This window comes from Lepisma saccharinum, chromosome 21 (assembly GCF_977018435.1).
Source record: "Lepisma saccharinum chromosome 21, izLepSacc3.1, whole genome shotgun sequence".
Taxonomy (NCBI): Eukaryota; Metazoa; Arthropoda; class Insecta; order Zygentoma; family Lepismatidae; genus Lepisma; species Lepisma saccharinum.
This window is the reverse complement of record NC_139249.1, coordinates 20,801,574-20,829,569: the sequence shown is the minus strand read 5'-3', so window position 1 is coordinate 20,829,569 and position 27,996 is coordinate 20,801,574. Positions and strand designations below refer to the sequence as shown.

General features: G+C 40.3%; 1 protein-coding gene across 1 annotated transcript in view; it reads right to left on the bottom strand.

Moving 5' to 3' along the window:
- Np (serine protease notopleural) overlaps positions 1-27,996 on the bottom strand; it is a 116,895-nt gene that overhangs the window by 19,238 nt on the left and 69,661 nt on the right. The window contains exons 3-4 of the mRNA XM_083143144.1: positions 4,898-5,848; positions 75-413 (exon numbers count right to left, since the gene is read on the bottom strand). Coding sequence (XP_082999270.1) covers positions 75-413; positions 4,898-5,848 — 1,290 coding nt within the window. The remainder of the gene's footprint in view (positions 1-74; positions 414-4,897; positions 5,849-27,996) is intronic.

Genomic DNA, 27,996 nt, shown 5'->3' with positions numbered 1-27,996 from the left:
TACTCCCAAGGAGAAAATATAACTGGATACGTAAACCTTTGAAATTATCTATACACTATTTTTTTTTAGCTTACCATCTTTGAAGTTTGACATGTTTAGAGGAGCATCAATGTCGGGCGTAGATGTTGTGACCAGTCCAGTTGCGGCAGTGGTGTTCTGAGGCTCTCCGTCGCTTGGTGTCGTCGTGTTCGTTGCTGCTGACGGTGAAGTCGTCCCTGGCTTCGCAGTTGTCGGCTTGGGGGTTGCTGCGGGGTCCGCGCTAGACGTGTCCTCTCCGCCACTGCCTTCCTCATCCTCCTCGGGGATTGGGGTCGTGCTGACCTTGTCGGGGGAAGTAGATATCCCGATGAGTACCCAGCTCTCCGTTGACGTCTCTTCAGTTTCTTCCTCTGACGTCACGGAGGGCGAAGACCCTGAAAAAAAAATCATGTATTAATTCAGAGCAGATCACTTTCTAATGGCCATGTTTACACAACACTACAGGCGAAACGTTCTATTGTCTCACCGATAGAGCCGTGGTGTATTACTAATGCATTTTAATCGACCCTTTACAGTCACCTCCCCATTTGTGGGTACGCCACTGGCTCCATCCATTTTTTGACATCCAAAATTAAACATCATAAAATTAAAAACCACCTGGAAATGAAGATTGAGGTTCCTAGTGCATAGAGTCTATAGTGACTTGAACAACTGGAATAAGACAGTACCTTAGAACCTAAATCTGAAATTCCTCCGCCAAAATTCAGTCTTTTCATATTCACAAGACTTTTTTTCGGGCGGATTCGTCCTATGGCCCCTAGCATCACTAGGAAACCCCTGAAAATGAGACCAGACTACAATGTTTGATCCTTGCTTTGTTATATACACAGCAGGTGTAGTCATACATTATTGTTTCTAGCACAACTTCTGTCCTACTGTTATTTTTGTCGATTTTTGGCGGATATTTCAGTTTCCTTTTAATTTTTATTGTGCAATAAAATAATTCTCCCACAAGAATTTGGCTGTGAGGAATAAATATTTGGTCTGAGTGTGTGTAAAAATCAATATTTTCAATTTTGAAAATGTTAACATTTAAAATTTTATGTTCATGTTTACAATTTAATCAGTATTACGTTCCACAGTGCAAAACTGCAGTTGCTTTGAAAGCTAATTTCTACTTGGCTTGTTATTACAGGTCGTATTCTTGGTGCCTACATCTTCACAGTCGCTGAGGAATCAGACAGAACTTGACTTTGGGTGTTGGTAAGTGGCATCTCATATTTATACTAACACTCTGTGTTTGTGTGTGTACAATGCTAGTGGGGAACATTGCTTACTCAATACGCACATTCAATTATATACAGCCAACCTCCGTGGCTGTGGTTAGCACAATGGGCTATGACGCCAGGGGTTCCGGGTTCGAACCCAGACCTGGGCATGGGTGTTCTTTATGAGTTCCCAATTATCAATTTTATCATATCATTACTCATCCTCGTCGTCAAACAATAATATACTCAATATTGTTATAAACATTTGTTATTAAATTTGAAAGGCTCTTATGTTTTTTCATTGACTAATTTTACTTTGCATTTCTGCCACTTTGGCTAATCTCGAAAATGATGATGGGTGATGATATGATGACAAGGACAAGATTCGAACCTGCGACCCGTCATAGTAACGGGCTGTGCTAACCACTCTTTTTAATTCTACAGATACACTTATTGCATAGTTGACAACTACAATATACATTATTTCTTTATTTACAATAGTATTTGCCAATTTAACTACTTCGCCACCGAGATCATCGGCTTATGTTTATCATATTTATCCAATTATATATATAGTGGATCGCACCGAAAGGGAGGGTGTTGTAAAAGGCGACGTATATAAATTAACCGAAATTTATTTATTCTATTGACTGTCGTAAACAATGTCAATTTTCACGTGTCCCTCAGCCAGATGACATCCACGTTGATGCATGATGGGCACCGAGATAGCAACAGTCGAACTATGTCACAGCACCATTTACTGTCCAAAGAACCTGGCATTTCCTAGTTGCCGAATGACGTCAATCGTGCTGACAGCTAGTCAGTTACTCAAGAGTGCAAACTCTCTCCCTGCCTTCCCAATCCTAGCACACGCAACCACACAAGAGGCTATGTGTGTTAGTGTGTCCCCTGCGTCGCCTACACATCTTCCTCGAGTTGCCAAACCTTCGTGAGGATTCTGGACCGGTTCCAAAGGTCAAGGGCCTCCGACCGATAGCCTCATAACCAGAAGACCTACACCAAGGCGTTCACCAGAAATGGAAACCTCCAGATCCAGAAGGGAAAGCTGGAATTCATTAAGGCGACTGGAGGATGTTGGCTGGAAGAAAGTGCAAATGAATGATGCATTGAGAGCATCACCTCGGTGTAATGTGATGCAGTCTTGAAGGCACTTTCCTTAGCTATGAAGGGAATGTGATACAATGCTCAGAAATTTCATTAATGGCAGGTCGTCAACATTATAAATGTTTGCACCAGAATTTTCTTTGCAGTAGTATGATGCGAACCGGAACTGGTTGAATTTTAGGGCTACGGAAAACCGGATATATTTTTTCCTTAGTTTCGATTTGAATTTTTGTTACTTTACATAGCTTTTCTGCAACGTTTGGTTGATTAATTGATTTGCTTCATTTTACTTCGCTTTTTGTGCCACTTTTGGCTAATTTGCGAAGATGGGGATGAGTGATGATCATTCACAAACAACACCCACGCCAACAGCGTACATGTGTTCCCAACACTCACGATAAACATTCATTAATGAACAACAGATTTGTGTGTGTCTTACGCATTGCAACTGAACCTGACAAGGCAATGTGCGGAAGTTCCAAAAAATCTTCTAAAATCATAAACAGAGATGCAAAAACTATGGAGATATAGAAACTACTGTTACTTTTAAGTTATGGTTAGTATGTGACTATAGCACTTTTCATCAGAACACGTAACTTTCAATCATATTCAACTATCACAATTCCCATTCGTTTATTCCTCGGTCCTATGGCGTGAATTGACAGCCATTGCGTATAAGTTTAAAGGTTCACAACCCTGTTTAATTATAGAGACCAATTAATGCAACATATAAATAATATTAAGGTACTTGGAGTAAGTTTCTAGTGCAGTGCGAGCCCGATATTTGTAATATTTTATTTGTATTTTCCTTGTGCGAGCTGTACGCACTATATAAATTTTTCTTTACACACACACTATTTCCTTACAGTCATGTATTAATATTGTACCCTCTTTATGTTAATATACAGATACTCTTAGTAGTTGATCACATATAAGAATATTAGACATAATAAATATAGTTTAGCAATCAAATGAAGTTATGTGTCTGCTTCCTTTGGTGTCCAGTCTCTATATACCTCTCTTCCATCTTTCACTCCCCAACACAAACTACCCCCTTGCACTATTTCTCGGGCTGCCTTTCACACTTCCATTCTCCCCACTTCTTTATGTGATAAGGGGTGTTCACACTTTACGTTACACTATAAAGATGGCTCTGTTTGAGCATGATCACTAATTTCGCTGTCTTCTCTAATAGCTTTCCTCCGTCGTTCTCTTACTTCCCCCAAGTATTTCCCCACTTGTTGTCCCGCTTCTTTTGTCTTTATTCTATCGTTTACCACTTTTATCACCTCCCTTACTGTTAAGTTTTTCAGAAACTTGTCCCTTAGGTCAAGTGTAGAAGGGCAGTTCAGGAGGATATGCTCGTCCGTCTCCTCTCCATCGCACATAGAACATATCGTTTCCCCTTCTTCATTCCCCTTCCTTAATTGCTTCCATCCCCCTAATCTGAACCATGCCAGCGCGCCTCTTTCCTCTTTTTACCACAACATTAATATATTTCTCTTCCCCCATTCTCTTACTCTTAACTGTTCCCTGATTGAGGACTTCGTTTGGCAGTCTGCTGTTATTTCTTGTCTGTCTATGGCCAGTAATCTGTCTCTGATTTGGTATTCTGTTCAAATGCCCCCCTTCCTCCCTCTTCCCATACCCAACCCATTTAATTATTGTATATTTAAGTGTGTCAAAACAGTTTATATGTATATATTTTTTACTTTCATGTAACATCAGTCAGAGTCCAACATGCTATTTGCACTGAAAATATTTTGTCCACTTTTTACACATGAAACTGGTCTGGAGCGGGAAATGAATCTAACGACACCCCTCCCTCTGGTTACCTATCTTCGTTATTTGTTGATAACCAAACAATGAAACAATGGATAACATTAATCATCATACTATTACGAAATATCGACTACAACAACTATGTGAAATATTGAAATCTGTTAATATAAATTTATTTAAGAATCGCGAGTCACTAATACAAAGTTTACCTTGCATTATAATTTGTAAAGAAAGTTGTGTTTTGAATGTAATCGATTATGATAAAAAAGCAGATCACTTCATAAAACAATTCACACTTTACCCCTCCTTCAAAAATAAAAACTAGCATGGTGTTATGGAGGGAAAGGCTTAATGAATTTAAACCCCTTCCCCCATTGTTACAGCAAACATTTTGAATAAATTACATGAACACATGTTCAACAGCCCAGAACTAGGCAACACATTACAACGTTTCAAAATGTTTTAGAAAATTGCGTTTATTGATTAATGAAGACAAGTTTCATTGTTAAAGCAACAAACTAAGAAATATGCCTTATTGCTTTGTGCACTTTATACGTATGATCTTTCCAAAAAATAAAATATTATATTAGCGATAGATAATGTGCAAAATTTTATAAATATATTGAGTAATAATAATAATAATAATTAAGTACTCTTTGGGTATTGAAAGTTGAACTTTTCCCATTGTTTAATATATATCTGCATATTCAACGGTAATAAAGAGAAAGAATGTGTGCTCCTACCTTGCGTAGATGAAGAAACTTGCGGTTTTGAAGGAACTTTGTCAGTGGAGGTTGTGTCCGATGGTCCATCGGGGTGGGAAGGTTTGGACAACGCTGGCGCTGAGGTCGTCCCAGTTGGTCCCGGTGGTTTTTGAGATTCGACAATGGTGTTGAGGTTCTCCTCCTCTTCCTCTGCAACAGATACGTTGGACGGTTTTGCAGTCGGCTTGTGTGTCGACGACGGCACAATCTCGTTGCTGACGACTGTGCTCGGGGACGGTTTCGTCGGTCTTGGAGTGGCCGGTTTCGTTGGTCTCTGCGTTGCCGTTGTCGGTTTTGGGTGGGCCGTCGTTGGTTTCGGGCGGGTAGTCGTCGGTTTCGGGCGGGTCGTCGTTGGTTTTGGGCGGGTTGTCGTTGGTTTCGGGCGGGTCGTTGTTGGTTTCGGGCGGGTCGTCGTCGGACTTGGACGGGCTGTCGTGGAAGTCGCCTGTGTTGTTGGCTTTGTCGAGGGCTTCCTGGTAGGTTTGGCCGTAGTTACTGTCGTCGACGGTTGGGAGGACGGTTTGGACGTCGACGGTTTTGCTGTCGGTTTAGCCGTAGGCTTCGTCTGAGGTTTTGGGGTAGTCTTGTCCGTTACGACTAATGGTTGGGGGGTAATGCTCGACGGACGCTTGGTTGTCGTTACGGTCGTGGATGGTTTGGCGCTCTCCGTGGTTGGCTTTGCAGGCTTTGGTGTCGGTTTCGTCACTGGTTTGGGTTCGCTTCCCGACGACGCCGGCGGGAAGACGTCGTTCTCGAGCGTCGAGAGAGAGCTTTCGTCCAGCTTGCAGCAACTACCGAAGTAGAACCTGTCTATGCACGTTCCTAGATGCGTTCCGTTGGCTTTCATGCACGTGAAGGCGAACATACAGATTCCCTCCTCGCCTGTTCTTTTACTTATGCACGGAAGATGGCGGATGTTTCGACCAAACCCTGAAACAAGAGAAATCCAGATTACACATTGTACATTGACGGAGCAAAACATATGCAATAAAACAACACAGTTTCAATTCGATTCACTGTCTTCAATTTTGATATTAGTTGAACTTTCACACTATTATTAAAATAGTAATTAAAATAACTTTAATTTATTAGAATAATTAAATCAAGAAGACTTAGGTGGGCAGGCCATGTGGCACGAATGGGAGAGGAAAGAAGAGTTTACAGGATTCTTGTTGGGAAACCTGATGGTAAGAGACCTGTAGGAAGACCAAGACAAAGATGGAGGAGTAACATTGAGATGGACCTAATGGAAATCGGTAAGGATGGAAAAGATTGAATTGATCTCACCCAGGATAGGGACAAATGGAAGGCTTGTGTTGCTGCAGCCATAAACCTTCGAGTAGGTGTAAGAAGGCTTGAGAGTTAGTTAGTGAGCTTTCACACCGAAATGGCAAGCGACGCTCAGTACATGTCACTTGAGAACGAACCAATCACTGCAGTGACGATCTGCAAATGACACGATCCACGTGTCGCTTGATATTTCTGTGTACAATGAATAAAAATGTACTGCTCACCAACATTCAGTATACCGAATGAAATTTGTAATCTTTTCTGTTACTAAGAAATAGCATTTCGTTTACAAGATTAAATTGAGAATCAGTTACCTTTCTTTTGTTTTTCTTTAAATGCATAGCATTTGAATCATACACAAAATAAACTGATGTGTTTCAGTTAACAAAATATGTTTGGTGGGTCGTTTTGCTAACCTAAAAAAATTGCATTCATTACTAAATGTGGCAATTTTGACAAATTTTTGGCAACTGTAAACAAATCTCCACGATTACTAAAAAAATTCGGTTCTGGTTTACAGTAATTTGTTTTTTACTTATTTAAAAAAAAAATTGGTTACCAGAAAGTATTTTTTGTTTATTCCAAGGAACTTTATTCTGTGCGTAACATCTACGCAAATAAATTTTTGTCAGTCGTTATAACTACCTGCAAACTGCTTTTCCAACTAAAACCTGGTATATGAAAACATGATACATAATTGGATATTATCGTTTACATTTTCAAAAGCGACATTTTTCCTTAAAGTTATACAAGTTGCAAACCCCTTCTCAAGGAGATAAATTTTTCCCAATTCAAACTTCAGACAGGTTAACAGGACCAGATTAGCTGTAAAGTTTCTCCCATTTGTAGAAAGACTGAATATTTTCTATAGGTTGGTTTCATATAACGTCAGTCTCCTTGATGGCACAATGGGAGCGTTGTCACCTTGTAATCAAGGGGTCCCGGGTTCGATACCCGATGGAGGCACGTAATGGTTCGGATCCCACTTTAAACTGTAGGTCCAGTCACGATTAGCCTTACTGTACATAAAGTGGACTTAAAACACCAAATTAACAACAATCAATTCGCTACATCTGCACCAACTGCACGTTTGTTTTAGATCACAAATGTCTCTCCCGCAAGCCCGCTTGAATTACGTAAGTTTACAAGAACTGGACTCAATCGTGGCTGTTCGAAGCTACAATGCAACAGTTCGTGACGTATGTGTATGTTTTTAATAAGCCTTTCCATACTATGCATAACTTTTGTCTTGTAGTTACGCATGTAGTCCATGTGCTTTCGACACACCTTGCTGTTCTTGGAACTGGTTATAATCACTGTATTCATGCGCTTAGAAGTTGATGTATGTTTGCAAAAAGGCGCAAGACTGAAGAAAATAGTCCCATGTGTTCCTTACGGCAGTAAACAATGCACGGTCCCCTTCGTTAAGAAAACCCAACCCTGGTGATTCATGGAGATAAATTCTCCAGCTAGTTTCACTGCTCGATTGCCGCACGCGAGGATGCTTAAGGGGTCACTGGACCATCAGGATTAAGGAGAAAACAAAAAGAGGAAGAGGCGATACCCTGCCTACACTCTTCAAAGAACTTGCCCGCCTACGTCACCATCGACTCCCTTGGGCCAGAATTGATGACTGTTTTGCGGGTACGGCTTTGGAAGACTGCGCTGAGCATGCAATTGGGTTGTGGTTCAAACTCAAGGCAGTTTATACATCAATGTGATGTTTTGATGTTCGTGAATGATGTGCCTAACCACTCAAAGCGCTTTTGATGCCCTCTTGGTAAGCAGGAAGACTAACCTCAGGGAAAATAGACGGTTCATCAGAAGTATTATGCGTGTCAGCATGGACGTCCGCAGGATTTTTTCCAGGGAGGGGCAAGGAAGGAAGGTATTTTTTTCCAGGGGTTGGGCAAACAAGGCACATTTTCCGCAATAATAGTGTTGCTCCTTCAAAAAACATTGCTTAAATTTGAATTGATCATGTTCGTGCAACAATTAACACATATAATTGTGGCTGAAATGAAATAATGCGTGTGTGCGTGTCAGCAGTGGCGGCGATTGAGAGAAAACTGTGGGCAACAACAGTCTACTTTATCTTAGTAGACAAGGCTAGACATTATTAAGAGGACATAGTAAGGAGGCAAAAGTATCAAAAACGCCACCCCTCCCTTACGCACACACACACAAATCATCGTCACTGCGGGTCAGTCAGAGAATGAATGAATTTAAAATGTTTGGTGCTTCGGCACATAACGCCAATCTGCACCTTTCAATGTATGTGGGGAAATAGAACCTTCTTTAAAATTCTTACCTAAGAGTTAGAAAAAGAGGGTGTAAAAAGCAAGGTTGTTAAAGGTCCAGGAATTTTAAATAAAAGTAGTCCCCAAGTCTGATTCTGCCCCATCAAAATTAGGCCCCAAGACTGATTCTGCCCATGAAAATTAGGCTCCAAGTCTGTTTCTGTCCCCTCAAATTAAGCCCCAAGCCTGATTCTGCCCCCTCAAAATTAGGCCCCAAGTCTGATTCTGCCCCCTCAAAATTAGGCCCAAGTCTGATTCTGCCCCCTCAAAATTAGGCCCAAGTGTGATTCTGCCCCCTCAAAATCAGGCCCAAGTCTGATTCTGCCCCCTCAAAATTAGGCCCAAGTGTGATTCTGCCCCCTCAAAATCAGGCCCAAGTCTGATTCTGCCCCTTCAAAATCAGGCCCAAGTCTGATTCTGCCCCTTGAAAATCAGGCCCAAGTCTGATTCTGCCCCTTGAAAATCAGGCCCAAGTCTGATTCTGCCCCTTGAAAATCAGGCCCAAGTCTGATTCTGCCCCTTGAAAATCAGGCCCAAGTCTGATTCTGCCCCTTGAAAATCAGGCCCAAGTCTGATTCTGCCCCTTCAAAATCAGGCCCAAGTCTGATTCTGCCCCATCAAAATTAGGCCCAAGTGTGATCCTGCCCCCTCAAAATTAGGCCCAAGTCTGATTCTGCCCTCTCAGAATTAGGTCCCAAATTACGCCCATGCTCACAGACAGTGGAAGAGACAATCTTTTCTCCAAAAGCTAAAGACATTGTTAAAACGCTGTCGTCATCTCCTAACAGGGATGATAAGCAATTGGGAAGATGAAAAGTGTCTATATTAGAGACTTATTCACACACTCGCGCGTACACAACCATGCTATAAATTTTCCTCAATATCTCTGTATAATCCTGCAAGTAGACTCTTATATGAATATTTTGGATAAAAGCTTACTTTTTTAACGTGCCGAAATGAAAATTGTTGATTATATTACTGAAATGGACTGCCAAGGAAACATTCAGATGTCCACATTGATGAACGTAATGGTACATGCCACACACCTAACATAATCTGCTTTGACGTAGCATCTCAACTCTACTTCCATTATCTGGAGTGCCTCTTTGCGAGGACACCCAAATACCAACGTCCCTTCCACGTAGTACACCCTGGACATTTGGCGGACTATCGAGACACTGACGTCACAGTCAATTTAATCCTCTGCGAGACCTGTGTTTTGTGATGTCCATTGGCCCTTTCATCGATCTAATCTTACCACTCATCCTCGTCTTCGGGATTAGCCAATTACCATTACAAAAAAACAACCTGAACAGTGCCTTCTTTCTCAGTGGGAGGAATTCCAGCCAACCATAATTTTTCAACAAGATGGGACACCCTTTCATTGGTCCAAAGATGTTCGACGTCTTCTGGATAGGCCATGATAGACCTATTCCCTGGCCACCGCGCTCTCCTGATATCACACCCCTTAAATTTCTTCTTCTGGGGGTATGTCAAAGATTATGTTTACCGCACTCCTGTTCCAGATGTTGCTACTCTTCGAAGAAGAATAACTGAGAGTATCCTAACTGTTACTGGTGATATGCTGGGGCGTGTATGGTCAGAAGTTGATTGCCGCCTTGATGTTCTGAGAGCAACTAGAGGGGCGCACATTGAGGTGTATGGCATATAAACGTGGAGAGTTGTAGCTCATTTTGCAATCAACATTGTTGTAATGGTACCGGGACTTTATGAACACCCTGTACTACCATTTTCTGCCTTGTCTTCTATATTTAAATTAAGCTCATTATAAGCACAGACATATAATGTTCCTCGTCACGTGAAAATCTTTGTTTATTACACTGTGGGTTTTTATTGATGGTGTGTTTAGTAAAAGCTTACCGCACAAGCAAGTACGAATTAGGGCACTAGGAAATGTGAAAAATAGTAATTTGGAATTGAACCAAATGTCGAATTCTTGTAACGAGAAGATATATGCAACTGATATCACATTATTTGTGGCAAAAGACAACTGTTAATGAATAACCACTGGGATTGGGAGTGAACAATCATATTTTCACTGCGGTCAAGTGAATAAGTCACTATAGAAAATTCAAACATTTTTTCCAGTATCGTCGCCACTTAGATACGCTTGCATGTATAGCAGAGAGAAATCATGTTCCTGCGCTCAAGTGTATAGCTAACTATAGCAGAGAACAATCATTGTTTCAATATCCTCATCACTTCAATTGTTGCTGCAGCAGAGTGTTTTAGTGTCTTCGTGATTTCAATATGTTACTACAGTGTAGAGACAAATCATTGTTTCACCGAGAATAGCGTTTGAAATGCACTAAATTAGGAAAATGGGCTTTGGATCTATTTGCTTAGGGAAATAGACATTTGGAATGTCTTGGAAGGAGCAGACATGTACATTCCTTGTTTAGTGTTCCCAATTGCAATGTAATACAGTCAACAACAAGTGCATGCGAGTAGGCAATTGCCCATCGCTTTCTTTTACGAATCGTGTATTTGCACAGGATGGAATGACGCTGACAGACGGTGTCAACTGTCAACACCGGCATATAGTGGGAAAACGACGCGCATGTACGTAACGAACAACACCTTGAAAGTGTACTTCCGGTTCCAAGCCAAACTCCATCATCAACAGTGGGTGTTATCCCTGCCAACAGCCGAAGACGCCACCAGCCCTTGGACATCAGCTTTGAGTAAGTGGACGTGGCGGAGGCCATCGTGATTTGGGTCAATGTTACGGGTGGCCGTCACCAGGAACTGGCTGCAGGCGGACGTGATTGTGTGGGAGTTGCCGATGAAAAGAGAGACGGCCGACTTTGATAACACCATCTCGATGGTGCAATAGTTGCCAGACCAAGTTGCCTTTAGCTTCTACATGTGCAGTAGGTTCAGGGCATGGTGAATGAACTGGACGTTTACCGCTGTTGGTGCCACGTATTGATTGAGTTGGTTTATTTTACTTAGTTTTTGTGCCAGTTTTGACTAATTGCGAAGCTGAAGATGAGTGATATGATGAAATTAATGAATTGACATTCACAAACACCCAGGTCCGGGTTCGATACCTGGTGGAGGCACATAGTGTTTCGGATCAGGGGTGCCCACGGGAGGGATTCATGACGCGCCTGCGCCATGGGAATTTTTTTTGGGGGGGGGCAATTTTATAGTTTACCTATCAATTCTACATATCTTCAAACAACAATGAGGGAGGGGGTCATTTGGATTGATTGACTTGTTTGTCACAAGTTTGATTTTTAGTTATTGTTATTCCTACCTATAAGTGATCGCGGCAATTGGGTTGAAATGAAACCCTACCTCTTATGCCTTTAGAACCGGTTTGGAAACGGGGGTGGGGGGTCGCTGTTCACATTAATATAGGGTGTTTTTTTAGAGTAATAGAACTTTGAATTGAAATAAAACACACAAAAAAATAAGTTTGAAGCCAATTGTGTTTTCATTTGAAAGATAACTTTCTGACTTTTACTTTTTGAAAATAATTTCCGGCATATGTCCACCACGACTAGCTGTGATGAACCGGATTCGATCAGTCCAATTTTGAATCACTTTTTCAAGTAATTGGGGACGTATGTCGTTAATAACATGAGTTATGTTGGCTTCCAAAGCGTCAATTGTTGCTGGTTTATCAGCATAAACCAGAGACTTTAGATATCCCAAAGAAAATAATTCAGTGGCGTTAGGTCCCATGATCTTGTGAGGCCAATTCACTGACAGCACCGATATTTCCGAAGTGCTCTATACGTTTGGCGAACAGAACATTGATTTTGGAAATATATTTCCACAATTTGTAAACGTTGTTGCGGCGTCAGTCTTTCCATGATCATTTGCCAATGCTCACTGATATGAAATGACAAAACAACACGTCATCAAAACAAAACAAATGACAGCTATCCCTATAAAAAGTTCTATCACTCTTAAGAAAACACCCTTTACAAGGTTAGTCAAGTAGACAAACTATTAAGAATAGGGTTGATTCAGTACACTAACAATGTCAGTGAGCCTGAGCAGCTTTGCACATTCTATGTTAGCAAACATGAAAGTGAACCGCGTTTTTTTTCCTTTCTTTAGTCTTTTAATTCCAACTGCAATGAAAGGATTCGAATTTCATGCGCCTTTGAATTGTTGACTTGTCGGCCAGTGGTAAACTGTCTGGTATTTCTTTTGGTAGTTCCGAGTCGGCCCGGAACTTCCGACATGCGGATTTCAGCTTTAGTGTTGGCTGATTTCAGGCACATTTGTTTCGCATGTATGTGTTCCTGTGCTACGACTGACTGGATAATTTTAACATACTGTCAGTTTTCGTTGTCTAAAACTTAAGTATTTCGAATTATTTTTTTTTAAAATTAAAACAAATTATCGACATTCAAACAAAAATCAATTACTGCATGTTTATCCAAACTTTATTTGTGTGTGTGTATGTATGTGTGTGTGTGTGTGGGGGGGGGGGGGTTATGATGAACAATTCTTTTGGGGGGGTTGATGAACAATTTTAGGGGGATGCGTCCTCGGCCATGGGAGGGATGGGCACCCCTGGTTCGGATCCCACTTTAAACTGTAGGTTCAGTCCCGAAACAATTGAAACATCCTCCCAGTTAGCTCCTAGGCTTTACCAAACATCCTCGCAGCAAGCAATTCCCACTTCAAAAGCTGAATACAACGCCATGCTTAAATGAACTAATTGGTATCAGGAATCGTGTTGTGATTCAGAAGCATTTAGAACTGAAAAATTTATGTGTTTGGTTCGGGAGAATTCAAACCGAAGAGAGAGGCGACACGTGTCGCTTGGAAATTAGCAAATCAGCAGCAACGTTTCACACCGTAGCAGCATGACGGCGCACAAACCTGCGTTCGATTGGTGAAATCCTCAAGCAACACATGTCGTTTGTCGATTCGGTTTGAATTCTCCCTTAGAGTTTAAAGTTCAATTTGTGCACAAATAGGCTAACTGGGACTGGATCAGCAGTTTAAAGTCGATTTATGTGGATTTTACTTATTAATTCGTAACTTCAAAATCACAGCGATTACCTCGTGTCAATTGGTTCTGTGGAAAAATTTCAGTTAATCTGCAGACACGGTCAATCTCACTGTATTTAGCAGACCAACGAGGCTTTGGCGCCTGGACCTGAAGCCTCATGCGAGGCTTGTGTTTTTTGTTGTCCATGTGTGTGTTTGTGATTTCCCCATCATCTATTTCATCTTTTCACAATTCATCTTCATCTTCGCAATTTGCCAGAAGTGACAGAAACGCGAATTAAAATAAATCAAATCAAATAATATGTAGGTTCTGAGTATGTATCTACAATCTATTCATCTATCATCATTCACCATACACTGTACCTTTGGACTCTGCCACTATTCATAATCGCACAGTTCTTTTTCAAGAGTTGAACCCCAGGGTGCGAAATCGATTAAGACTGGTGGGGGAGAAATCTTAATGTACAAACCCCCTCCCCACAAACATACATATAAATTATACTATATACATATTTATAATGTTATTAAAAGTAAAAATACAGTACTAAATTAAAAATATATTATTATTATTATTAATTACCAAAAAATAAAAAATAAATTTACTTTTAAATATATCAGATATAATAAAGTATCAAACTACGTCCTCTACTAACTGGTTACAGATGTTAATAAATTATAAAATAGTTGAAGTGGTTTTATTATGTGTAAGATTTTATCAAGTTTTTGCTTTATGTTAATATAAATCAATTAGATTTCATAGTTTTTTATTGTTTTCCATTCTTGTTTGCTACTTCTATTGTGCGTATTGATGTAGATTTGTTAATGATCTCTTGAGAGAGGAAAAGCATTGAACACTCACAACTACACTAATTTGTGTATGTATTCGATATTATTCTTAGTACAGTATATTTGAAATTAAAAGTAATAGTTCATCTTTTGTTTGTTGCAACAAACTCTCCCCCCGAAAATTTTTGGTGGGGGGATTTTTGAGGCCAGGATTTCGCATCTTGTTGAATCCCCTTAAATATGTCTGGATGTGCCAATGATTGAGCCCCAGCTAATCGGCCCCAATATAGATAGAAAAGCATTGCTAGTTAATCCAAAATATTAAAATACCGTTAAGATATTGTTGCACTAACAATGCTGAAATATATCTGATCCAGATCTTTGATACAAAACAATTCAGAATTGTTACAACCTTCAGGTTCACTGCAATTTTATTGTTCTTATACAATCTCCTTTTTTCTTATCTTGCAAAAGAAGCAAATTCAGTTGTTTTCATTAATATTTCAATAGGTTAGTGTACCATCAGTCCTTCGACCACAATGGAAGGATGTCCCACAAACGACATACAGTTACCAGCTGGGCAAACACACGTACAGTACGTGGTAGGGGGGAATTTCGTTGGCGCCATGTGCTGCCTCTAGCGGGGGTTCCGGGAAGTACGCAAAGTGCGCTGTGCATTAGCATACGGCTGTTTACCGCTGTTTCCAATGTTTGCGTAACTTGGCCGAGACCAGTTCTTAACTGTTAAGTACGTGAGAAGACAGGAGGACACTCGAATACCTATTGCCACGTAATGGAGGGCAGGGAATGGGATTGTGGAACGGTCAGTTTGTTTTCCACAAGAGTTTTCCTTCTGTTGGCACAGCAGTCGATATATGGCATAAATGCAGCATGATTTCTTCCTGACCCAGACACTATGCCGAGGCCTTAGCGACAGAACATAGCACAATACCCTTTTGGTGATATTTCTCTCGATCTTTGTGCCAATATCAATCTCAATATTCTACGTCTTTAGTTTTGTTCTTCGAATTGTTGTTTTAAGTCCATTTTGTGAACAGATGGGCTAACCAGGACAGGACATACAGTTTAATGTGGGATGCAAATCACTGTGCATTGTGCATCCACCGCGTATCGAACCCGGGACCTCTTGATTACAAGGCTATTCCAGGATTTTAGTGCTTGCAGGGTCTTATCCATGGGTATCGTAAATTCTCGCACGGATTCTTACACCTATAACAAACGAAAGCTTCACTTTGCGTTTTAAGCAGGGTGTGAAATCACAACAGATTGGTGGGGGGAATGAGCAACCCACAGACATACATACACACAATAGTCATTAAATATATGTCAATTATCAAATAATTCAATTATATTGTAATTATATATATTTTTTCCAAATTCGATTGTAAATTTAAGATATTACTACACTGCTAATGCTGTGAACAATGATTTGCGTGAGTAGGGGGAGTGGCCAAAATTAAGACATAAGAATAGTTGCCAACATAAAAATGACATCTAAAAGCTAAGAAGTTTTATTTATATATTTATATAATTTGCGGTAGTTGACGAAATGCGATGAGAAATGGAGAAGAAATAACAAATCGGACTAATTTTTGTGTTCTGGGGATTGCTGCGTTGAGTGTCCTTAGAGACGAGGCTCTGTTGTTCATTCTTTGTGCGTGTTTCCGATATTATTCCCGTGAAGTATATTCGACTTCAAAACTAATTGTTTCTCTTTTGTTGTTACAACAAAAAAAAGTCTCCTCCCCACTGGAAAAGTTTGGTGGGATTTCGCACCCTGGTTTTAAGGTGTTCAATATCAAAATTATGTCAACGTTTGTTGATTTGCGTTTTGTTATTTAGCGCCGCTTTCTTGCCACTTTTGCGAGGGAGAGTGGTGATATGGTGAAAATGATGAAGCAACTATCACAAAGAACATCCATACCCAGGCCGGAATTCGAAGAACCCGGGACCTTTGGCGTTGCAAACTTCTGTGCTAACGATCCCGCCACACATGGTCGACTAACGCTTGCTGATTGACTCCAGTTATCATGTTGTATAAGGGAATGTAACTGAAAATACATGGAAATATGTAGGCAACTTATTTCTTTACAAATGAAATAACACCGACGAAACGTCAATTGTCTGAAATTGCTTCTGAGTGAGTATAACGACATGTGAGTTTAATGTGTTCCATAATACCGGGTGTCCCAGAAGTCTTTCCCTGATTTCAATATTTATTCATATCCGCTATATGCAATGTAGAGATGTGAAAGTGGTGCCAAAATGTTAGAAAACTAGCCAACTTTATTTGTTGCAGGTTTCAGTAATGTGGCTGTAGTGTAGCAGTGTCAGTGCCAAGGAATCCGGAATTAATGCTCTTGACATCGGGTGGCATCTTTCCATACAATGTCTCTTGGACTTGACAGGATTTGGGACTGAAGATAAATTCCATTTTTTAAATGCCAACTTATTGATATTCTAGACGAAAGAATTCTGTACATTCGAAAGTTCCTCTGCACTGTTATTGGTGACCGGGACTCGTGATACCAGAGGACATGCTGAGCTTTTTCCTGATTTGTGAACATTTCCGGTTTTCTGGGCACTGACACTGCTACACTACAGCCACGTTACTCAAACCTGCAACAAAAAAACCTTGGTTAGTTTTCTAACATTTTGGCACCACTTTCACATCTCTATCTTGCATATAGCGGATATGAATAAAGTTTGTAATCAGGGAAAGACTTCTGGAACACCCGGTATTTTGTCAAAGGAAGTATTTTATTAATACAGAAGTCAAAATTAATATACATAGTGAAGGGTGCATTATTTTCTAACGAATTTCAAACACGTGTTTCTTAATTGAAGTCTGACTACCCTCCTGTGCTCGGATAGACAAATCAAGACTGGACGTACGGTCCTCCCCGATGGCGCAGTGGTAATGTCGCCCTGTAATTAAGGGGCCCCGAGGCCCGGTGGAGGCACTTGGGTGGTTCGGATCAGACTTTAAACTGTAGGTACAGTCCTGATTAACCTATCTGTGCATAAAGTGTACTTAAAACAAACACTCAAACTCTATTACTTAAGTGGGTTCTGCTCACTATGAATCGAGCCCGGGGTTTCTGATTACAAGTCGATAGAATTACCGCTACGCTATTGGAAAGGCCCTGCAGGTAAAGTGTTTTGCAAGAATGTTATCTCGTATCAAGCCGAAAACAATAATGTTTGCAAAAAGAAATCCCTGTTTCAGGCTAACGTGAAAAGATAATATTGACGAAAAGGAACATTATAATATGAATTGACTATTTTTTTCTCGCTATGTTCTGACTGGTCTTCATAAACAAAAACGCCTTAAAAATATTTTAGTCAGCTGGATCCAGATTCACCGGAAAGTGTCCTCGACTTGAAAAACTGAGTGCAAAAGAGAGTAATCTAAACTCTTACCTACAGGAGAGATTTCGAGACAACGAAAGTGTTTTCAGAGCTTAACTAAGCGTTTACGAGATTAAGAACAATATCAACTTTGCAGCCCTAACGACGGAAACGAAAAGCACTTGATTTCGTCCACCCAGGGGGCTACTTCGAAAGCAAATGTTTGCCAAGCGCACGAGTCCGGGCACTTTTGGATTGTTCCACGTCCCAAGAAATACGGAAGTTGAATCTTGGAAGAGCGAGTCGAACTACAAGACCAAAAAGCTTCTTTTTTTGCGGCCTTTTCAAGTTTTTTTAATATTTTATCTTCCGGCTTCGGTCCAGTTTATATAACTTCAAAGCAAGTTTGTCGAGTGACACTCAGAATGCGTTTCCGTTGTGTTAGCAAAGAGGAAAGGGGGGAGGGGGCATGGAGTGGGTAAGAACAGAGTCTAGAGCGTGTGTGTGAATAAATAGAAATGCGCGAACCGTTACATCCACCATTTTGTTTTCTTACAAATGGAGGAACGGTAGTTTAAGAGAAAAAAAAAACTCTTAAAGAAGCACCAAGTGTAACGTCAAAATCAAACAAAGGGAAACATTTTGGCAATGGTGCAATATTTCGTATTCAAAGCTTTCCGGTTCACAAGCATCCCGTCTCTGTGACATCGGGTGGAAGTGATGTTGGCATCTAGTGGTTCATATCCACAAAAAAAGAAAAAACCTGGAACAACCAAAAAAAAATAGTTTCTGGTAATATTTTGGTCAAAGTTAAATAATTAATTGAGGCTATGATTTTGTTTTGTTTATGGATGCCAAAAAGAATAATCAAAGGTGTTTTGTTAATACACATACTTTTTTTTTCATGTATACTATAAATGGTGTAAGCGGGTGACATTCGCTGCAGACACCTAAGTCATCCTCTCTCATACGTAGTTGGGTCGCCTGAACAACCGCGAAAGTGAAATTTTCGCGCTTACTCCGTTTCGTGGTTATTCCTTTCGCTCTAATTCCTTTCGCGCTTAATCCGTTTCCCGATTGTTCCTTTCGCGCTTAATCAGGTTTTTAATTTTGGTTTCGGGATTAATCCGTTTCGCGGTTGTTCCTTTCGCGCATAATCCGGGTTTTAATTTTGGTTTCGCGATTAATCCGTTTCGCGGTTGTTCCTTTCGCGCTTAATCAGGTTTTTAATTTTGGTTTCGCGCTTAATCCTTTTCCCGATTGTTCCTTTCGCGCTTAATCAGGTTTTAAATTTTGATTTCGCGATTAATCCGTTTCGCGGTTGTTCCTTTCGCGCTTAATCAGGTTTTTAATTTTGATTTCGGGATTAATCCGTTTCGCGGTTGTTCCTTTCGCGCATAATCCGGTTTCTAATTTTGGTTTCGCGATTAATCCGTTTCGCGGTTGTTCCTTTCGCGCTTAATCAGGTTTTTAATTTTGAATTCGCGATTAGTCCGTTTCGCGGTTGTTCCTTTCGCGCTTAATCAGGTTTTTAATTTTGGTTTCGCGATTAATCCGTTTCGCGGTTGTTCCTTTCGCGCTTAATCAGGTTTTTAATTTTGGTTTCACGCTTAATCCTTTTCCCGATTGTTCCTTTCGCGCTTAATCAGGTTTTTAATTTTGTTTCGGGATTAATCCGTTTCGCGGTTGTTCCTTTCGCGCTTAATCAGGTTTTTAATTTTGGTATCGCGCTTAATCAGGTTTTTAATTTTGGTATCGCGCTTAATCCGTTTCGCGGTTGTTCCTTTCGCGCTTAATTAGGTTTTTAATTTTGGTTTCGGGATTAATCCGTTTCGCGGTTGTTCCTTTCGCGCTTAATCAGGTTTTTAATTTTGATTTCGCGATTAATCCATTTCGCGGTTGTTCCTTTCGCGCTTAATCAGGTTTTTAATTTTGGTTTCGCGCTTAATCCTTTTCCCGATTGTTCCTTTCGCGCTTAATCAGGTTTTTAATTTTGGTTTCGCGCTTAATCCGTTTTGCGGTTGTTCCTTTCGCGCTTAATCAGATTTTTAATTTTGGTTTCGCGCTTTCCCGATTGTTCCTTTCGCGCTTAATCAGGTTTTTAATTTTGATTTCGCGATTAATCCGTTTCGCAGTTGTTCCTTTCGCGCTTAATCAGGTTTTTAATTTTGATTTCGGGATTAATCCGTTTCGCGGTTGTTCCTTTCGCGCATAATCCGGTTTTTAATTTTGGTTTCGCGATTAATCCGTTTCGCGGTTGTACCTTTCGCGCATAATCCGGTTTTTAATTTTGGTTTCGCGATTAATCCGTTTCGCGGTTGTTCCTTTCGCGCTTAATCAGGTTTTGAATTTTGGTTTCGGGATTAATCCGTTTCGCGGTTGTTCCTTTCGCGCTTAATCAGGTTTTTAATTTTGATTTCGCGATTAATCCGTTTCGCGGTTGTTCCTTTCGCGCTTAATCAGGTTTTTAATTTTGGTTTCGCGCTTAATCCTTTTCCCGATTGTTCCTTTCGCGCTTAATCAGGTTTTTAATTTTGGTTTCGGGATTAATCCGTTTCGCGGTTGTTCCTTTCGCGCTTAATCAGGTTTTTAATTTTGGTTTCGAGCTTAATCCTTTTACCGATTGTTCCTTTCGCGCTTAATCAGGTTTTTAATTTTGGTATCGGGATTAATCCGTTTCGCGGTTGTTCCTTTCGCGCTTAATCAGGTTTTTAATTTTGATTTCGCGATTGATCCATTTCGCGGTTGTTCCTTTCGCGCTTAATCAGGTTTTTAATTTTGGTTTCGCGCTTAATCCTTTTCCCGATTGTTATTTTCGCGCTTAATCAGGTTTTTAATTTTGATTTCAAGATTAATCCGTTTCGCGGTTGTTCCTTTCGCGCTTAATCAGGTTTTTAATTTTGGTTTCGGGATTAATCCGTTTCGCGGTTGTTCCTTTCGCGCATAATCCGGTTTTTAATTTTGGTTTCGCGATTAATCCGTTTCGCGGTTGTTCCTTTCGCGCTTAATCCGTTTCGCGGTTGTTCCTTTCGCGCTTAATCAGGTTTTTAATTTTGGTTTCGGGATTAATCCGTTTCGCGGTTGTTCCTTTCGCGCTTAATCAGGTTTTTAATTTTGATTTCGCGATTAATCCATTTCGCGGTTGTTCCTTTCGCGCTTAATCAGGTTTTTAATTTTGGTTTCGCGCTTAATCCTTTTCCCGATTGTTCCTTTCGCGCTTAATCAGGTTTTTAATTTTGGTTTCGGGATTAATCCGTTTCGCGGTTGTCCCTTTCGCGCTTAATCAAATTTTTAATTTTGGTTTCGCGCTTAATCATTTTCCCGATTGATCCTTTCGCGCTTAATCAGGTTTTTAATTTTGATTTCGCGATTAATCCGTTTCGCAGTTGTTCCTTTCGCGCTTAATCAGGTTTTTAATTTTGATTTCGGGATTGATCCGTTTCGCGGTTGTTCCTTTCGCGCATAATCCGGTTTTTAATTTTGGTTTCGCGATTAATCCGTTTCGCGGTTGTACCTTTCGCGCATAATCCGGTTTTTAATTTTGGTTTCGCGATTAATCCGTTTCGCGGTTGTTCCTTTTGCGCTTAATCAGGTTTTTAATTTTGATTTCGCGATTAATCCGTTTCGCGGTTGTTCCTTTCGCGCTTAATCAGGTTTTTAATTTTGGTTTCACGCTTAATCCTTTTCCCGATTGTTCCTTTCGCGCTTAATCAGGTTTTTAATTTTGGTTTCGGGATTAATCCGTTTCGCGGTTGTTCCTTTCGCGCTTAATCAGGTTTTTAATTTTGGTTTCGCGCTTAATCCTTTTCCCGATTGTTCCTCTCGCGCTTAATTAGATTTTTAATTTTGGTTTCGGGATTAATCCGTTTCGCGGTTGTTCCTTTCGCGCTTAATCAGGTTTTTAATTTTGATTTCGCGATTAATCCATTTCGCGGTTGTTCCTTTCGCGCTTAATCAGGTTTTTAATTTTGGTTTTGTGCTTAATCCTTTTCCCGATTGTTCCTTTCGCGCTTAATGAGGTTTTTAATTTTGGTTTCGGGATTAATCCGTTTCGCGGTTGTTCCTTTCGCGCTTAATCAGGTTTTTAATTTTGGTTTCGCGCTTAATCATTTTCCCGATTGTTCCTTTCGCGCTTAATCAGGTTTTTAATTTTGATTTCGCGATTAATCCGTTTCGCGGTTGTTCCTTTCGCGCTTAATCAGGTTTTTAATTTTGATTTCGGGATTAATCCGTTTCGCGGTTGTTCCTTTCGCGCATAATCCGGTTTTTAATTTTGGTTTCGCGATTAATCCGTTTCGCGGTTGTACCTTTCGCGCATAATCCGGTTTTTAATTTTGGTTTCGCGATTAATCCGTTTCGCGGTTGTTCCTTTCGCGCTTAATCAGGTTTTGAATTTTGGTTTCGGGATTAATCCGTTTCGCGGTTGTTCCTTTCGCGCTTAATCAGGTTTTTAATTTTGATTTCGCGATTAATCCGTTTCGCGGTTGTTCCATTCGCGCTTAATCAGGTTTTGAATTTTGGTTTCGCGCTTAATCCTTTTCCCGATTGTTCCTTTCGCGCTTAATCAGGTTTTTAATTTTGGTTTCGGGATTAATCCGTTTCGCGGTTGTTCCTTTCGCGCTTAATCAGGTTTTTAATTTTGGTTTCGAGCTTAATCCTTTTACCGATTGTTCCTTTCGCGCTTAATCAGGTTTTTAATTTTGGTATCGGGATTAATCCGTTTCGCGGTTGTTCCTTTCGCGCTTAATCAGGTTTTTAATTTTGATTTCGCGATTGATCCATTTCGCGGTTGTTCCTTTCGCGCTTAATCAGGTTTTTAATTTTGGTTTCGCGCTTAATCCTTTTCCCGATTGTTATTTTCGCGCTTAATCAGGTTTTTAATTTTGATTTCAAGATTAATCCGTTTCGCGGTTGTTCCTTTCGCGCTTAATCAGGTTTTTAATTTTGGTTTCGGGATTAATCCGTTTCGCGGTTGTTCCTTTCGCGCATAATCCGGTTTTTAATTTTGGTTTCGCGATTAATCCGTTTCGCGGTTGTACCTTTCGCGCATAATCCGGTTTTTAATTTTGGTTTCGCGATTAATCCGTTTCGCGGTTGTTCCTTTCGCGCTTAATCAGGTTTTGAATTTTGGTTTGGGGATTAATCCGTTTCGCGGTTGTTCCTTTCGCGCTTAATCAGGTTTTTAATTTTGATTTCGCGATTAATCCGTTTCGCGGTTGTTCCTTTCGCGCTTAATCAGGTTTTTAATTTTGGTTTCGCGATTAATCCTTTTCCCGATTGTTCCTTTCGAGCTTAATCAGGTTTTTAATTTTGGTTTCGGGATTAATCCGTTTCGCGGTTGTTCCTTTCGCGCTTAATCAGGTTTTTCATTTTGGTTTCGAGCTTAATCCTTTTCCCGATTGTTCCTTTCGCGCTTAATCAGGTTTTTAATTTTGGTATCGGGATTAATCCGTTTCGCGGTTGTTCCTTTCGCGCTTAATCAGGTTTTTAATTTTGATTTCGCGATTAATCCATTTCGCGGTTGTTCCTTTCGCGCTTAATCAGGTTTTTAATTTTGGTTTCGCGCTTAATCCTTTTCCCGATTGTTATTTTCGCGCTTCATCAGGTTTTTAATTTTGGTTTCGGGATTAATCCGTTTCGCGGTTGTTCCTTTCGCGCTTAATCAGGTTTTTAATTTTGGTTTTGCGCTTAATCGTTTTCCCGATTGTTCCTTTCGCGCTTAATCAGGTTTTTAATTTTGATTTCGCGATTAATCCGTTTCGCGGTTGTTCCTTTCGCGCTTAATCAGGTTTTTAATTTTGGTTTCGGGATTAATCAGTTTCGCGGTTGTTCCTTTCGCGCATAATCCGGTTTTTAATTTTGGTTTCGCGATTAATCCGTTTCGCGGTTGTTCCTTTCGCGCTTAATCAGGTTTTTAATTTTGGTTTCGCGCTTAATCCTTTTCCCGATTGTTCCTTTCGCGCTTAATCAGGTTTTTAATTTTGGTTTCGGGATTAATCCGTTTCGCGGTTGTTCCTTTCGCGCTTAATCAGGTTTTTAATTTTGGTTTCGCGCTTAAGCCTTTTCCCGATTGTTCCTTTCGCGCTTAATCAGGTTTTTAATTTTGGTATCGGGATTAATCCGTTTCGCGGTTGTTCCTTTCGCGCTTAATCAGGTTTTTAATTTTGGTATCGGGATTAATCCGTTTCGCGGTTGTTCCTTTCGCGCTTAATCAGGTTTTTAATTTTGATTTCGCGATTAATCCATTTCGCGGTTGTTCCTTTCGCGCTTAATCAGGTTTTTAATTTTGGTTTCGCGCTTAATCCTTTTCCCGATTGTTATTTTCGCGCTTCATCAGGTTTTTAATTTTGGTTTCGGGATTAATCCGTTTCGCGGTTGTTCCTTTCGCGCTTAATCAGGTTTTTAATTTTGGTTTCGCGCTTAATCGTTTTCCCGATTGTTCCTTTCGCGCTTAATCAGGTTTTTAATTTTGATTTCGCGATTAATCCGTTTCGCGGTTGTTCCTTTCGCGCTTAATCAGGTTTTTAATTTTGGTTTCGGGATTAATCCGTTTCGCGGTTGTTCCTTTCGCGCATAATCCGGTTTTTAATTTTGGTTTCGCGATTAATCCGTTTCGCGGTTGTTCCTTTCGCGCTTAATCAGGTTTTTAATTTTGGTATCGCGCTTAATCCGTTTCGCGGTTGTTCCTTTCGCGCTTAATTAGGTTTTTAATTTTGGTTTCGGGATTAATCCGTTTCGCGGTTGTTCCTTTCGCGCTTAATCAGGTTTTTAATTTTGATTTCGCGATTAATCCATTTCGCGGTTGTTCCTTTCGCGCTTAATCAGTTTTTTAATTTTGGTTTCGCGCTTAATCCTTTTCCCGATTGTTCCTTTCGCGCTTAATCAGGTTTTTAATTTTGGTTTCGGGATTAATCCGTTTCGCGGTTGTCCCTTTCGCGCTTAATCAAATTTTTAATTTTGGTTTCGCGCTTAATCATTTTCCCGATTGATCCTTTCGCGCTTAATCAGGTTTTTAATTTTGATTTCGCGATTAATCCGTTTCGCAGTTGTTCCTTTCGCGCTTAATCAGGTTTTTAATTTTGATTTCGGGATTGATCCGTTTCGCGGTTGTTCCTTTCGCGCATAATCCGGTTTTTAATTTTGGTTTCGCGATTAATCCGTTTCGCGGTTGTACCTTTCGCGCATAATCCGGTTTTTAATTTTGGTTTCGCGATTAATCCGTTTCGCGGTTGTTCCTTTTGCGCTTAATCAGGTTTTTAATTTTGATTTCGCGATTAATCCGTTTCGCGGTTGTTCCTTTCGCGCTTAATCAGGTTTTTAATTTTGGTTTCACGCTTAATCCTTTTCCCGATTGTTCCTTTCGCGCTTAATCAGGTTTTTAATTTTGGTTTCGGGATTAATCCGTTTCGCGGTTGTTCCTTTCGCGCTTAATCAGGTTTTTAATTTTGGTTTCGCGCTTAATCCTTTTCCCGATTGTTCCTCTCGCGCTTAATTAGATTTTTAATTTTGGTTTCGGGATTAATCCGTTTCGCGGTTGTTCCTTTCGCGCTTAATCAGGTTTTTAATTTTGATTTCGCGATTAATCCATTTCGCGGTTGTTCCTTTCGCGCTTAATCAGGTTTTTAATTTTGGTTTTGTGCTTAATCCTTTTCCCGATTGTTCCTTTCGCGCTTAATCAGGTTTTTAATTTTGGTTTCGCGATTAATCCGTTTCGCGGTTGTTCCTTTTGCGCTTAATCAGGTTTTTAATTTTGATTTCGCGATTAATCCGTTTCGCGGTTGTTCCTTTCGCGCTTAATCAGGTTTTTAATTTTGATTTCGCGATTAATCCGTTTCGCGGTTGTTCCTTTCGCGCTTAATCAGGTTTTTAATTTTGATTTCGGGATTAATCCGTTTCGCGGTTGTTCCTTTCGCGCATAATCCGGTTTTTAATTTTGGTTTCGCGATTAATCCGTTTCGCGGTTGTACCTTTCGCGCATAATCCGGTTTTTAATTTTGGTTTCGCGATTAATCCGTTTCGCGGTTGTTCCTTTCGCGCTTAATCAGGTTTTGAATTTTGGTTTGGGGATTAATCCGTTTCGCGGTTGTTCCTTTCGCGCTTAATCAGGTTTTTAATTTTGATTTCGCGATTAATCCGTTTCGCGGTTGTTCCTTTCGCGCTTAATCAGGTTTTTAATTTTGGTTTCGCGCTTAATCCTTTTCCCGATTGTTCCTTTCGCGCTTAATCAGGTTTTTAATTTTGGTTTCGGGATTAATCCGTTTCGCGGTTGTTCCTTTCGCGCTTAATCAGGTTTTTAATTTTGGTTTCGAGCTTAATCCGTTTCCCGATTGTTCCTTTCGCGCTTAATCAGGTTTTTAATTTTGGTATCGGGATTAATCCGTTTCGCGGTTGTTCCTTTCGCGCTTAATCAGGTTTTTAATTTTGATTTCGCGATTAATCCATTTCGCGGTTGTTCCTTTCGCGCTTAATCAGGTTTTTAATTTTGGTTTCGCGCTTAATCCTTTTCCCGATTGTTATTTTCGCGCTTCATCAGGTTTTTAATTTTGGTTTCGGGATTAATCCGTTTCGCGGTTGTTCCTTTCGCGCTTAATCAGGTTTTTAATTTTGGTTTCGCGCTTAATCGTTTTCCCGATTGTTCCTTTCGCGCTTAATCAGGTTTTTAATTTTGATTTCGCGATTAATCCGTTTCGCGGTTGTTCCTTTCGCGCTTAATCAGGTTTTTAATTTTGGTTTCGGGATTAATCAGTTTCGCGGTTGTTCCTTTCGCGCATAATCCGGTTTTTAATTTTGGTTTCGCGATTAATCCGTTTCGCGGTTGTTCCTTTCGCGCTTAATCAGGTTTTTAATTTTGGTTTCGCGCTTAATCCTTTTCCCGATTGTTCCTTTCGCGCTTAATCAGGTTTTTAATTTTGGTTTCGGGATTAATCCGTTTCGCGGTTGTTCCTTTCGCGCTTAATCAGGTTTTTAATTTTGGTTTCGCGCTTAATCCTTTTCCCGATTGTTCCTTTCGCGCTTAATCAGGTTTTTAATTTTGGTATCGGGATTAATCCGTTTCGCGGTTGTTCCTTTCGCGCTTAATCAGGTTTTTAATTTTGGTATCGGGATTAATCCGTTTCGCGGTTGTTCCTTTCGCGCTTAATCAGGTTTTTAATTTTGATTTCGCGATTAATCCATTTCGCGGTTGTTCCTTTCGCGCTTAATCAGGTTTTTAATTTTGGTTTCGCGCTTAATCCTTTTCCCGATTGTTATTTTCGCGCTTCATCAGGTTTTTAATTTTGGTTTCGGGATTAATCCGTTTCGCGGTTGTTCCTTTCGCGCTTAATCAGGTTTTTAATTTTGGTTTCGCGCTTAATCGTTTTCCCGATTGTTCCTTTCGCGCTTAATCAGGTTTTTAATTTTGATTTCGCGATTAATCCGTTTCGCGGTTGTTCCTTTCGCGCTTAATCAGGTTTTTAATTTTGGTTTCGGGATTAATCAGTTTCGCGGTTGTTCCTTTCGCGCATAATCCGGTTTTTAATTTTGGTTTCGCGATTAATCCGTTTCGCGGTTGTTCCTTTCGCGCTTAATCAGGTTTTTAATTTTGGTTTCGCGCTTAATCCTTTTCCCGATTGTTCCTTTCGCGCTTAATCAGGTTTTTAATTTTGGTTTCGGGATTAATCCGTTTCGCGGTTGTTCCTTTCGCGCTTAATCAGGTTTTTAATTTTGGTTTCGCGCTTAAGCCTTTTCCCGATTGTTCCTTTCGCGCTTAATCAGGTTTTTAATTTTGGTATCGGGATTAATCCGTTTCGCGGTTGTTCCTTTCGCGCTTAATCAGGTTTTTAATTTTGGTTTCGGGATTAATCCGTTTCGCGGTTGTTTCTGTCGCGCATAATCCGGTTTTTAATTTTGGTTTCGGGATTAATCCGTTTCGCGGTTGTTCCTTTCGCGCTTAATCAGGTTTTTAATTTTGGTTTCGGGATTAATCCGTTTCGCGGTTGTTCCTTTTGCGCATAATCCGGTTTTTAATTTTGGTTTCGCGATTAATCCGTTTCGCGGTTGTTCCTGTCGCGCTTAATCAGGTTTTTAATTTTGGTTTCGGGATTAATCCGTTTCGCGGTTGTTCCTTTCGCGCATAATCCTGTTTTTAATTTTGGTTTCGGGATTAATCCGTTTCGCGGTTGTTCCTTTCGCGCTTAATCAGGTTTTTAATTTTGATTTCGCGATTAATCCGTTTCGCGGTTGTTCCTTTTGCGCATAATCCGGTTTTTAATTTTGGTTTCGGGATTTATCCGTTTCGCGGTTGTTCCTGTCGCGCTTAATCAGGTTTTTAATTTTGGTTTCGCGATTAAT